The sequence below is a fragment of the Cyprinodon tularosa genome, unplaced genomic scaffold (assembly GCF_016077235.1).
Source record: "Cyprinodon tularosa strain WSP-4 unplaced genomic scaffold, ASM1607723v1 ctg308, whole genome shotgun sequence".
Taxonomy (NCBI): domain Eukaryota; kingdom Metazoa; phylum Chordata; class Actinopteri; order Cyprinodontiformes; family Cyprinodontidae; genus Cyprinodon; species Cyprinodon tularosa.
Genome location: NW_024039017.1, coordinates 367,998 through 381,889, shown reverse-complemented (window position 1 = coordinate 381,889; position 13,892 = coordinate 367,998). Strand labels below are relative to the sequence as shown.

The window sequence follows — 13,892 nt, the reverse complement described above, 5'->3', positions numbered from 1 at the left end:
AGACTTTCAGTTCGTTGTTCTGTGTTTATGATGAGATGCACCTGAAAACCAAAATGCTGTTTTTTCTACTGCCTAAGATTTAATGAGGTACAAGCTGACCTGTACAGGTTGTTATTATTATTGATTGATTTTCAGATATTATGGCTTCATTTTCTTGAAATGGATATGGATGTTTTTGTGCTGGTGTTTGGAGGAGCCGAGGATAATTTAAAATGTTCTTTTTTAATATTCTAAACTTCAACAATGGTACGAAGTGTCAATGTTTAAATGTGTTAGAAGGAGTAGATGGATAAGCTGGCCAGAGGTTCCTTCCGGTGTCGCCGACCTGAGATCAGATGGTCTCTGGGAGGCGGCCCCTGCAGGAACTCCACCTGATTTTGCTGTAGATGTTGCGTCCTGCATGAGCCAGTGAAGTTGTTAAGATTGTGATGTAGCTGAACTAGAATTAAATTATGATGTTGTAACCTCTGTGTCCTGGTTTTATTTTCTTTATCTTACTCTGCTTTAAGGAGTCTGCATTTAAAATGCAAGAGCCGTCCGACTCGGGGTGGGTAGAACATACAGGTTATTTATTTAAATGTTAAGATTTTAAGCATCTTTCCAGTATAACATCTTAATCCTTAGATTGGATGTCTTCACAAGGTGGTCCGCGACCCCTTTGGGGTCCACGGAGGTACTGCATGGGGGTCGCAAAAGTTTTGGTTGAATAGACTTTATTTTTAGATTTCCCCCCGCGATTTTTCCAATAATTGAAATGTCTTTAAATACACATTAACATGAATTCAACACACTGTAGTAAACAGATAAATGGAGGCAGAATATGTCTTTAAAGGGGTGATAGAATGATTCCATAGGGTATTTGGTGCTGGTCTTTAAGGCCTCTGAATAGGGTGTAACATTGGCATATTTGCTGTTCTATGAACCTTAATACAAGCCTGGTTAAAAGCCCTAGAATGAAACGACAGGTTTTCTTCCTTTTATGGTATGCTCATTAATATTTAGATGAGCTGTGCGCTGATTGGTTGGTTTGCAACGAGCGAAGCTTGAAGACGCATCATTGGGTCCGGTTCAGTCAGCCCACCCCCTTTGAGCCAGTGAACCAGTGGGCTGGTCTGTATGTCAATTTTGGGGCGTGACAAAAGTACAGGCCAGAACCGAATAAGGCAACATCCCCAAATTGATGTAAACTTGGTGCTTCATTTTTATTCCCCCCATTTTATGATGGAAGTTTAGAATTGTGAGATTTGCAGAGAAAGGAGGTGTTGATGGGGTTTGAACTTCTCTGTACGTCCGTTTCACCCACTGAACTATCGTTATTTATCTATGACAATAGAAACTCGGTTTTGCATTCTATGACCCCTTTCAGTCATCAATGCACACATTCAGCGAAACACAGGAGCTCTTTCAAGCTGTGTGCCGTTTCATTCACAACACCTGTCCCATCAACCAGGAATCAGAAATACTTAAATAATTCCAAGGCGAAATTACTTTCATTACATGACTCCATCTGTAACAGAGTGACTATAGGACCAGTTTGATATAACAATATTTCATACAATATATATAATTAGGGGGTCACCGCTCCATCAGATTGAGGTCCTTGTTCTGAATATCCCTGCTTTAGATCATTGTCTATATAAAAAAGTGCATGTTTTTCTTTTATAAATTATTTTTCTCTTTACCTTCAACATCTGATCTTGAGTTTGGAAATTCACAAATAACTTTTTCATTATGTCTAAAGAAGTAATCATCTAAGAAGGTTTCATGTAGTTATTTAGGTGAGAAAGCAATACAAGTATTCATTAAAAATCACACAAAACAAAATCACATTAAGCTCTAAAACAGGATAAATGTGTAATGTTATACTGAAAAGACTTTTGCTAAAACTGAGAAGCCATTATTGAACAGAGGGGGAGGATTCAGATTTCAGCTTTCAAACAAAACCTGGAAATCATTAAGAAAAAAAATACATAAGCATTCTCCTCATAATTCAAAAAGCCAAACACAAAACCCATAATTACAAAGGACAGTGATGGTTGGCTTTTTGTTTTGTATCTGAATTAGAATGGTTTTAGGAGGATTGGCCTCCATGCTCATCAAATACATCAGTGCTCCAACTACAGGTTGAACTGGTGCAGCTGAGAGAATTGATAAAGACTCCTGGAATGTTGTGGAAACATTTTCAGACAAACTGAGTGAAAGTCTGGTTCCCTCTGGTTTAAGACTGTTATGGAAAATATGCTTATCTAAAGGGGAAATAAACCACTGAGATTTACGTTTTTGTAGTCTACAAGTTACTCTGCTTAAACACATAGAACTCAAGTAGACCTTTCCATCTTCTGAAATTGAGGACATGTTCAGGTAATTATCTCCAGTTCAGAAGTTTTGGAGAAAGAACATATAAGATCCAGGATTTGGGTTTAAGACAACTGCCTTAAAATAAGCTGTAATGCCTGAGTCCTTTCACTTCCTGGTTCCTGTCATGAGACGTTTGGGTCCACATATCATATAAAGTGCTGGAGATTCAAGGGAAATTACTTTATTTTGCATGTTCCAGCAGGGAGTGTGAATATTTGAATTCATGTATCAGTAGTTAATTTCAGAAGGTGTGTACTGAAACTTTCCTCCAAAACATGAACTCCTGGTTCTGCTCTGAGCTGCTGCTGTTAAACTGACTGCAAGCTTCAGTAAATCAGAAGTGAAATCAGAAGTGAAACCCGGTGCCAATCAACTGTCCAAGTCTCCCACACGAAGGTGGGATAAAAATAGCAGTGAGGGCTGGATAAATATAGGCAGCAGCTGGTGGAGGACTTTAAACACTGGGGAGTCCCCTGCTCTGTCTGACTCCTTCCCTCTTTTCTCAGCTCTTGTTATCCCCCTAATGCCCTCACACCTGTCGTCATCATCTTTCTTCTTTTTACCACTTACCGGTAGCTTCTTTCCACTTTAAAAACCCTTCTTTATTTTTATTTAAACAGGTTCAAATATATGTTTATGCAACGTTTTAGGGAGGAAGACATATGGTTGAGTACCAGAATGCTTATGTTTGAACTTTTATATTCATTATGCTGTGGCAGGAAAATCATGAAGAGTTATAGATTGAGAAACATGATAAAGAGCATTTATGCAGATAGTTGTGGAGTTGTAGTCTGACAATATAAAGATATGTTAAAGATTGATAAGGTAGGATTTAATTAAACAAGGTCAAAATGTGCAGTACCACTAATGGCCTCTAGAGCAGGGCTCTGCAACCTTTACAAATCAAAGACAATTTTTTCACTTCAGTCCATTTAATCTAACCTGTTTAGAGCCATAAAATAAAACATTGCCCTTTTTCCTTTTTCTTTACAAAAAGGGAAAAAAAAAATATATATATATATATATATATATATATCTGATATCAATAGAATTAGAGTCAATTTATGTAGTGAATTGTAAAACAAAATAATGTTTCACTTCAGCTTAACTATTAAAACTCAGTTTACAGTACCTTAAAAGATAGATACAAATAAAAGGTTAATTTATAATTAACACAAGATTTCAAAAGTGTATTTCTGTTCTCGGAAATTCAATGCAATTAGACAGTGGAGAAAATAGTAGAAGATAATTTGTTAGTATATCTACTATATCTGCAGACTACTACTCTAGAGGCTTATATGTCTGGCTGCACTTTTAATACATGATATTTTTAATACGTGATTCTACATAATATCTAAAAATGTCCTTTCTTCATGAACAACTATTAAAATTCCATAAAATCAGATCTCAGGTTCCCACTAAAAATTCGGACTACTTTTAACCCATTTATTATCACCTACTCTAAACAAAGATGGCAGCCTTGGCAGTTATGTGTCTGAGGATGGTTTAATGAAACCTAACCTCTCAGTTGTTGATCTGTTGGAGGCATAAAGGTCTAAACCTGGAGGGATGGATTAAGACAGAAGAAGTGAAAAGGTGTTGGGTGATAGATTGATAGAGCAGGAATACATGGGAGGGGGTTTCCATTGCTTTTAATACTACATCCCTCAAAGGGAGTCACTTTACAACTGTTGTATTTTTAGCTTCAGAGAACACAGAGAAAAAAATGGGATACATGTCGCTCTTTAGCTATCTCTCAAAGATCTATACAAATGGTTTTAGCTTCTGTCTGAGGGCCTGAGAGTTAATTCAATGTCAAAGATTTCACTATTAAAACCCAGATTCAGATCATATTTCAGTTTTTTCCCCACAGTCCTGTTTTGTAAAAATTAAAGATAATTATAAATGTACTTTACGGATATCAGTAAAGTTTATTCATCCTATTAGTGCTCTTATAGCTCATGTTATTTTAGCTTCCTCCTGTCCCCCTCCTTTCTTTTTATTCCCACCAGCCCTCCCTCCCAGGTCCAACAGGGTGGAGTCTTTAACTTGATCTGAACACTTTAAGGGTCAACCTCCAGCTGTAGAGTGGTGATCCGGTGCTTCTGCCTGCTCTCTGTTGGATCCTCCACCGTCACCCTGCTGTGGTCTTCAGCTCCTTAAAGCCTCTGACTTAAACAAACCCCTCAGGGTTTTATCTTTTCATTGATTTTTTATTTTGATAATTGAAACAATCATTTAAAAACCCAGCCGAAGCAGAAGCCAACCAGACAGTATGACAGACAAACCCGGGATGCCAGCAGGAGGCGGAGATGATGCTGGAGGCATCATGGCCTTGCTGGAGCGCGTGGCCGGCCTCATGGACAATGTCCAAGCCACACAGCAGCGCATGGAGGAGCGTCAGCTGGAGCTGGAGAACACGGTGAAAACCATTCAGGCCGACGTCGTCAAGCTCACCAACGATCATGCAAACACCAGCTCCACTGTCAGCCGACTGCTGGAGAAAACCCGCAAGGTCAGCTGCCACATCAAGGATGTCAGGGTGCGCGTGGAGAACCAGAACCTCAGGGTGAAGAAGGTGGAGGCCACTCAGGGAGACCTGCTCGCAAAGAACAAGTTCAGGGTTGTTATTTACCAGGTAAGGTGTACAAGAATGACCACCTCAACACCATCAATACTCGCTGATTTCATAAACCACCTTAAGAATCCTGATCAATCCAAGTAATGATGCACTGGAAAGTGTTTGCTACGAGTAAAACATTTAACAAAGAACATAAGACATGATGAAATTTGGTGAAGATAATTATTCCACTGCACATTAGATAGGTAAAGTGAGAAAAATAACCCCTAAAGGCATTTTTTAAGAAACACCTAAATCTGAAATCACAGTGATGCAAAACCACAGCTTAAACTTAAACAGTCTAAACCACAACTCAAAGACAAACGTCCAGCAAAAACCATTCAGGCCTGGTTCTAGAATGCAGGTTGTTTTTTTTTTTTATATATATATTAATATATTTTATATATATATATATATATATTTTTTTTTTTAATAAAAAAAAAAGACTTCATAACTTCAGCGTAGACGTCAAAGCTCCTCAGAACTTTAGGGCTGCTTTCCTGTTTAGAAAGAATGAGGAGCCACCATCACACTCAATGATCACACAGGACAGTTGCTGGTTTTAAAACTATTCCTCAACATAACCATCAAAACACATTCAGTTTCACAGAAGAGGCTGTTAACTGCTGTTAAAAACTGTTTATGTGAAACATTTGTTAATTTCTTTTAGAACAGGAATCAGGTTTAAGATTGCTCCGGTTTTTTTTATAAGCCTTATCAAAATCACTTTTTCACAATCAACAAAGATATCTTAATTTAGCTAAAAAGTGTAGATCAATTTAAACAGGTGTTGTGAATAGTGAAGAACATAATTTAACATTTGCAATCTTATTTTGAAGCTTATTCAAGATCTTATTCTGACTGTAGAGAGTTTTAGAAAAGCTTGCAGGATATTGTCCTTGTCTGAAAGTCTTTTTAATCCAAATCTGAGTTGCTTTAACATGAATGTCAGTGGGTAAATGTCATCAGGCCGTATTTTACTTCTCTGGCCTCCACAGTCAGCAGCTGCCAACCTGACAGTGACTTGGTTTTTTTAGCGTGGCAAAGCCTGGCAGCATGCTGAGGGGTTCCTGCAAAGATCACAGCTTTAATTCAACAAGTTTTCGTGGGATAGATATATTTGGCCCCTTAAAATCAACCATCCACATGTATTATTCTGTTTCTGGGTTTTTTGTTGTTTTTTTAATCCTAGAATGCTACACCAATGCACATTTTACCAGCATTCTGGATTAAACAGGAGGATACCAGCAGTGTGTCAGACAACCAATCAGTGCTAAAGTGGCTCAAAATACAAACTTCTATATTTAAAATGAACATAGATAAGTTAACATTATGGGCTTTATGCTAAACAATGTTATGGTAATGTCTGAAGTAAGAAACGTGTTAATTGTGTTTATCTGCCTCTTTCATAAATGTTTCAAATCTTAAGGTAGAGCCAGTAAGCCTCTTTTATTCTTATGCAGCTATTCAACCAGAATGCAGCATGTGTTCAGCTGCTGTCATATAAGTGACTGAACCAGCTGAGAGCTGACAGACCAAGTTATTCTGAGTCTAAGCCTCCACCATCTCCTAATATAGCTGTCTGCTCATCCCCTGGTATTTTTTGTCCAATCATGATGCTAGCCACTGATTGGCTACTACCTGCCCAGAAGGCAGGTTTTAGTTTAACTAATTTGATTGGCTTAGAGACATTAGATGATCTAAATTAAGCGAGAAAGACCCGTGACTTGCGATAATCTGAGGTTTTGTAGCATTGGGTTGTACCATTCTTAGCTTAGTTAGCAGGTTTTTAGTACTTGAAATTCATTTATAATGCTAAATATTTGTGTTTATCTCTGGACAATAATGTATAAGTATTGTAACAGGACATGTACTCCAGTCCTCCAAAATTTGTCAGCTACCTTTCGGTTAGTAACTGATGCTGTGTGTTCACTTCCTGTAGCTCAGTTATGGCAGGAATGGTTTCTGTCTAAGGCCTGGAAATGTCAGCCGATCAGGTATCATGTGTCACCGGTGATGCATGTAATCAAATATGCTGACGCTCCCACTGACATGATTCTAAGTCATGGCTTTGTAACCTTTGAGGCTTCACAAGTTTTCCAATAAGATCACAGTGCTGAAAGCAAAGATCTTGTAATCAATATTCCCACATTTCAATATTGAACATAATTAACTGTACTTTTTTGTGGATGCTTTGGAATCAGTCACATTAACTTGCACAAATGATAAACGTTAAATCTGTTGAACAGTGTGGTGCTTGCACTGGTCAGCTCCCTGTAGGAATGAGTGAGGTCTGTTTAATTATGAATCTGGGTTAGTTTGCAGCTAATTCTTCCGCATTTTTCCGTAACCTGATACAAGTTAGTGACAGATAAACATCATGATGCATCTTGAAGCTGAAGGCGCCCCAGCTTTGCTCCATATGCTGCAGCTCACCGATATGTTTAGCATCCTGCAACCCAGCGCTGAGCTGCAGAAACAGGTGCTGCAGTTTATTTCTGGAGGCAGGATCAAGACCTGCAAACTAACCCTTCAAGTCTGGATGACGCATTTGAACCAGTGACGGATTTAAACCTGACATCACTATTAATCTTTTTCTGATGCAAAAAAAGATTCCAAAGGTTAGACTTGCAAAATCCAGAGGTTGATATTATATCCTTTACTGTCTCTCAGGGTGACCAGGAAGTCAAAGCTATCACGCCAGGTAACGAGCCAGCAGAGTCCAGCGGTGCAGCCGCAGCGAGACCTGAGGTGGAACCAGACAAGTTTGAACTCCCCCCAGAATCAGATGAAGAGTACATGGTTGTGGAGGAAGCAGACTCTTCAGCCGCTGGCCGTGTGAAGAAGACAGGGATGACACGCATGGAGAGCTTCAAAGCCACCTTCTCCAAGGAGAACATGAGCAAGACCCGTGAGAACCTGGGCACCAAGGTCAACAAGTTTGGAGAGCGAATCGTAACGGCCGAAAGGCGTGAGAAAATCCGCCAGTCTGGAGAAAAGCTGAAGCACTCTGGTGAGAAGCTGAAGGAGACCTTCACCAAGACCGTCCCAGCAAAGCTGAACCTGAAGAAAGAAAGGACTGTGGCGGAGGGCCAGGAAGGAGCTGAGGGGGCTGCAGACACACTCGCTCCTGTTCCTCCTCCTAAAGGCCGTAAGAGCAGCCCAGGTGCAGCCAGGCCGACTGAAGACCAGGCGGCTGAGTCTGAGGTACCGATGTACGACATGAAGCAGCTGTCGTAATCCAGGACATTTTAAAGGTTTTCTTTGGAAATGAGAGACATTCGAAAGAGAAAAGGAAGGTGATCCTGCTACTGAGCAGAGCTGAATGGATAAAGATTCATATTAAAGAACACTGGAAGGAAGTGAGCAACGAGCAGGGTGGTTCCCCATGACTGGACATCAACTCAACAGATCCCTGAAATCACCAGGATCTCTGTTGCTTTTCATATTCAGAACATTCATCACCAAATCTTGACAATTTAGTTGTTGTTTTTTTGTTTGTTTAGTCCTTTATTAAACAAATGAAGCTGGTTTGACGGAAATGCTTACAGACTTTATCAGAAGCTTCTCATTTCACTCTGCTGCTGCTCACTTGTTTGCATGTTGATGAAGCTGATATGTTGGAGGACAAAGAAGGGATGGGCTTAAGGAACATTTTGCTCTATTATATATTGAAAAAGGGGCAAAGCCCATTAAAATCGGATGATTATTTTACAGGGACAGAAGAGGTAAAACAGGAAGGTTTCCTTTTCCAGAGGCCTTTTTGGATTGGTGGAACTGATGGAAAAGCTAAGAAGAATGAAGACGTTTAGATCTGGAACAAAGAAATGGAAAAAGCAGCCTGAATATAGTTTATATCTTCAGATTTGGGTCAGGATTTGGTGAAAAGGAAATCTGTCTAACTTGTGGTTTCTATAAAGCTGTTGATGATTCATAACAGTCTGATAAATATTGTTTAACCTCCGTCAACATATATTACAGAGGAAAAACAATGCCTTGAAATCTTTACTTACACTTCCAGATGAACTATTTAGGCATGTTTTTTTTTTGGGTTTTACAAATAATTAAAAACATTCTTTAGGAATTTAATGGTTTAATTTAGGATTAAAGCAAGGATGTTCCACTATTTGTATGCTGTATTCTATTTGTAGTCTGTTCAAGCTTTTTCTCTCACTTATTTAATTATTATTGCCCATGGGTTCACCACATATAGATAACATGAGTAAATTTAAAATCCAGTTTACAAAAAATATTTAACTGAACAACAGAAAATATACAGCAAAACCAACCTGCCAACAATTCTTTTTGATGAGTTGAACCAGTTACACCTGATTACTGCTTAACCAATAAAATAAAGACATTACCTTTTGATTTTCCCAACACCACAAAGGAAAGATGAAGCAGCTGGGGCTCCAGTTTCCTGGAGTTAAAGCCATTACCAAAGAATTAAAGAAACCGGAGACCAGTGGTGGACGTCAGAGCACTGGCCAGCCAACCAAAATCACTCCAATAGGGCCTTATCTAATCATCCGGTAATATAGGTTTAATTACATTAAACCAGAAAAACCCATCTATAGCTCTGCAGGTCTCCTGCCTCTGTTTAGGTCCGAGTTTATGATGCAATTTTTAGAAAAAGAGGCTGGGTAAGAATGGCCTCCTTGTGCTGATGAAGATTCTCAGTCATCCAGGTCATAGTCATTCCGTAAAAGTTCAAAAAATATCCACTGGACTTGGTTTCCAAGATTTGAAGACGTTTCGCCACCTCTCCAGGAAGCTTTCTCAATTCAAATGTCTGGATCCGCAGTGAGTTTGAGTCTTATATGGACAAGGCCTTGTATCACTTGGAAACATGTAAATGGTAACCGATGAATGGGTCGTTTAGTTCCATCGTTAGCCTGTAATATCTGAAAGCTGTCTATGATCCCGAAGGTCGGTCATTAAAGGGGGGGGGGGTTGCCGTTAAGGGAGCGAATTGTCTCCTGTAATACCTGAAACCTGTCTATGATTGTTAAGGGTCAGTCGTTAAGGAGGTATTGTTCACCGGCTAGAGCGGGTAGGTGCTTCGTTCCTCTGTGATGGGGTGGGGGGTGTGGTGATATCTGGAAGGGATCATGTCTATGACTGAATTGTATGTTTTTGGAAGCTGGAATCTTCCAGAGGCCTCCTTGAGAGAATTGCAAGCCCAGAACTACTGCTGATGCAGAGAAACTCAAACTAGAAAACTATTCTAGAAAACATTCCTTGAGCTAATAAAACTAAAGTACCATGTATACAAAGAATGCTAATTTTGCAGGCGGAGTAAACAAGCTACATGTCCTATTGCAGAGGGGGGCTCAGCATTGCTGCAGTGAAGGTCACAACTCCAACGAGGCTAATGTTTTTGGTGAATCCTGCAAAGTTAGAGCACTGCCACACCTGGAAGTACGTAAAGCTAAATTTTGTTTATATTCACCTCCCAAAAATAAATCAGGGACTAGATGTGTCTGTAGGAGTGCTGCGGAGACTTTGTAGAGGTGTACAGTTCTGGGGGTTCCCAAAGACTCCATTCTTGGACCTATTCTTTTTCTTTTATATATGTTACCATTGGGGTCAATTTTCAGGAACCATAATCTTTTCTTTTCATTGTTATGCTGATGATGTTCAGATCTACTTTCCTTTAACTTCAAAATCCAACAACTCCATCCAGTCATTTTCTAACTGCTTAAACAATGTTAAATCTTGGATGGCCTCAAACTTTCTGAATCTGAATGAAAGTAAGACAGAAATTATAATGTTTGGTTGTAGTCCAGCAGTTTTTCCCCCTGGCTTCTTGGGCCCTCTTACGCCTAACATTCGATCATCAGTAAAAAATCTTGGTGTAATATTTGATGACAGGTTGAAATTTGATCGCCAGTTTAGTTCGGTTGTAAAAAAATAGCTTTTATCAGTTAAGAATTTTATCAAAAGTGAAAGGGTACCTGCCACAAAAAGATCTGGAGACCGTTATCCATGCTTTTATCAATACAAGATTGGATTACTGCAACTCTTTATATGCTGGCTTGGACTACTCACTTTTACACCGTCTGCAGTTGGTACAAAATGCAGCTGCCCATCTCCTTACTGGCACACATAAACGTGACCACATATCACCTGTTCTAAACACTGCACTGGCTCCTGCTGTGAGAACTGCTTTTGCTGACCAGTTCATTTTCAAGCAAAATATCAGGCAAGCAAAAGCACATGAACATGGGAAACAAAAAAAACAACCTTTATCCTCTGATTGAAGAAACAATATTTTTTTTTACTGAGGTGTTTAGATCAACAGAACAGATGACTTGTGCTGACTTTGCAGAAAACATCTGAAACAGTATCAGAAGCATTAAAAACTTGGAGCAGGCTGAAAACTTTTAAACAAAGCTTTATTTCATATTGTTGGTAACATTTTCTTCAGTTTCAGAGCAAAATGCCTCAAAGACAAAATATCACTAACTGGGAGACACACTAACTGGGAGAGTAAAGGGAAAAGCAACTTGGAGTTCCCTGAATAAAAAGGAGAAATTTAAGTACAGGCCACTTTCAACTTACCAAGAAAAAATAAAGAGCTAAAAAATCTCTAAACTCAGAGTTCATCATCAGGATCCAGTCAGAGTCTCTTTAAACTCAAACTGCTGCAGCTTCAACGTCTGAGGATCATCAGGACACAGATCAGCTTCTCTCCTCCACTAAGATCATCACCTCCACCTGCAGAGAGATGAAAGAGCAACAGAAGTGATCAATGAGTGTTCCCAGCCTCTCTCCATTAGCTGTCAGTCAGTCAGTGATGCTGCAAACCAGAGCAGCTGTGGAGCAGAGCCAGTTTACTTTCACCTCTCATATTAACATGTTGGAGTGAACACACTGAGCTGGATGGTGGGATTAGTGGAAACTTAGAATAAGTTCTGGGATATTTGCATATCCTGGGTCTTGTTTTTCAGAAAGCTGCAAAACCTATTATCACGAGTCAAATTACTACTGTAACTTACTCTGTGAACCAAATCTGGTCAGTAGAAGGATTTGTTGAACTTATCCTGAGTCTTTGGCACATTTGAGCTAAATGCTGCTCTTTAAATCTGTACAATGACCACTTTGCTCTCAATCTGCAGGTTTACTAGTGGTTCCTAGAATTTTTAAATGTAGAAAAGATCTTTTAGTTATCAGGCTCCTCTCCTGTGGAACCAACTACCAGTTTTAGTCCGTGAGGCAGACACCCTGTCTACTTTTAAGGCTAGGCTTAAAACTTTCCTTTTTGATAAAGCTTATAGTTAGAGTGGCTCAGGTTATCCTGACCTATCTCTATAGTTATGCTGCTATAGGCTTAGACTGCTGGAGGGCATAGGGACCCCCATTTCATCATTCTGCTTCATTCTCTCCCTAATCTCCTATTCTGCAGAATCTGTTAGTTCAATCTCTAACGTTCTGCTCTCTCTGCTTTTTCTCAAAGTAGCTTCATCTGGTCTGTTCCTGTTTGGCTGTGACGCCATCCTGAAGAGAAACATCAGCTGTGCTGCTTCCATCAACACCCTTGTTTACAGATGCTGGAGATCGGCCTGTTTTCCAGTGTGGTCCTGTTTCTCTGACCGTGACTGGCTGGATGTGCTCTCTTCATCCTCTGGCATGGGAGCTGGCTCGGAGCTTGTTTGCCTGGCTGTGTGTTTCCTGGAAGAGGCCACCTTTTACAGCTGCTTTTTGTGTCTCTGCTTCTGTCTCCTTGAACCCCAGTCGGCCTCGGCAGATGGCCGCTCACACTGAGCCTGGTTCTGCTGGAGGTTTCTTCCTGTTAAAAGGGAGTTTTTCCTCTCCACTGTCGCTACAAGCATGCTTAGTGTGAGGGATCGTATTTGAGTCAATGAGTCGATGCAATCAACTGGTTTTCCTTAGATAGAAAACTTTGTATCAATTTGACTGCATGATCTGGTTGAACTGTAAAGTGCCTTGAGATGACATGTGTTGTGAATTTGGCGCTATATAAATAAACTGAATTGAATTGAAAATTGAATGGATGTGGGGATCGTTTTTCTTATTTTGTCTCTCATTATTGAATTGAACCAATGACGAAAATTAAACTGTCAAGCTTAGTGGATATACGCAGTTACAGACCCAAATGAAGAGCTAAAGACGCAGAGATGATTTCTTGCAAAACTTAGTGAAGAAGTAGAGCACATAATCCACAGTCCAGAACTGATCTATAAAAGAAACAGAAACTAGGAGACATTAGAGAGGAATAAACCTAAGAAAAGACGGGGATCCAGCAATGAGTAACTGAACAGGAGGTGCATATATGGGAGACAGAATAATGGGGGACTAATTAGTTGATGGGAGCAGGTGGGGGCTGAATTAGAAGGAGCTAAGGGGAAACAAAAGGACACCAGGGGACAGCAAAGAATAACCAGGGAACACAACAGGGTCTAAAGGTAACTAGAAAGAATTGAAATAAGGCTAAAATGGAATAAAACTAATGTCTACAAAACAAGGAATGATAATGATAAAAACTACTAGATAAAAGGAGAGAATAGAAAACATGATGTAAAGATAATCAACTAACTGAAACTAGACAAGGGAACAAACAATACCAATTTAGGAAAAAGAGATAACCACTAAGAGCAAAACTAAAAAATCACAAAAATCTAGAAAACACAGAACAACACAAAGTATACTTGGGAACCCAAAAAGTAAAAACTTGACAGAAACAAAAGGTCTAGAAAGTAAGATCATAGCAGATGTAATGTTTCTAATCAGGGGAACTTACACATTCAAGGGGTAACTAAATACTTTTTTGCTCCACTTTCACATCCTAAACAAATCTTCATTTAATTGAATTCTGTTTATTTATATAGCACCAATTCACAACACATATCTCAAGGCACTTTAAGTTCAATCAGATCATATAGTCGAATTG

At 39.4% G+C, this 13,892-nt stretch overlaps 2 protein-coding genes across 2 annotated transcripts in view; one reads left to right on the top strand and one right to left on the bottom strand.

Annotated features, from left to right (window-relative positions):
• Positions 1-4,426: 4,426 nt before the first annotated feature.
• On the top strand, positions 4,427-9,106 carry cavin4b (caveolae associated protein 4b). The gene is made up of 2 exons (XM_038292109.1): positions 4,427-4,996; positions 7,652-9,106. The coding sequence occupies exons 1-2, from the start codon at positions 4,634-4,636 to the stop codon at positions 8,216-8,218; spliced, it is 930 nt and encodes a 309-aa protein (XP_038148037.1). The 5' UTR covers positions 4,427-4,633; the 3' UTR covers positions 8,219-9,106.
• A 2,253-nt stretch (positions 9,107-11,359) lies between these two features.
• Positions 11,360-13,892, bottom strand: part of LOC119787996 — a 145,304-nt gene continuing 142,771 nt past the window's right edge. Inside the window, exon 15 of the mRNA XM_038292103.1 lies at positions 11,360-11,698. Within this exon, the coding sequence (XP_038148031.1) occupies positions 11,689-11,698 (10 nt within the window). The 3' untranslated portion in view covers positions 11,360-11,688. The remainder of the gene's footprint in view (positions 11,699-13,892) is intronic.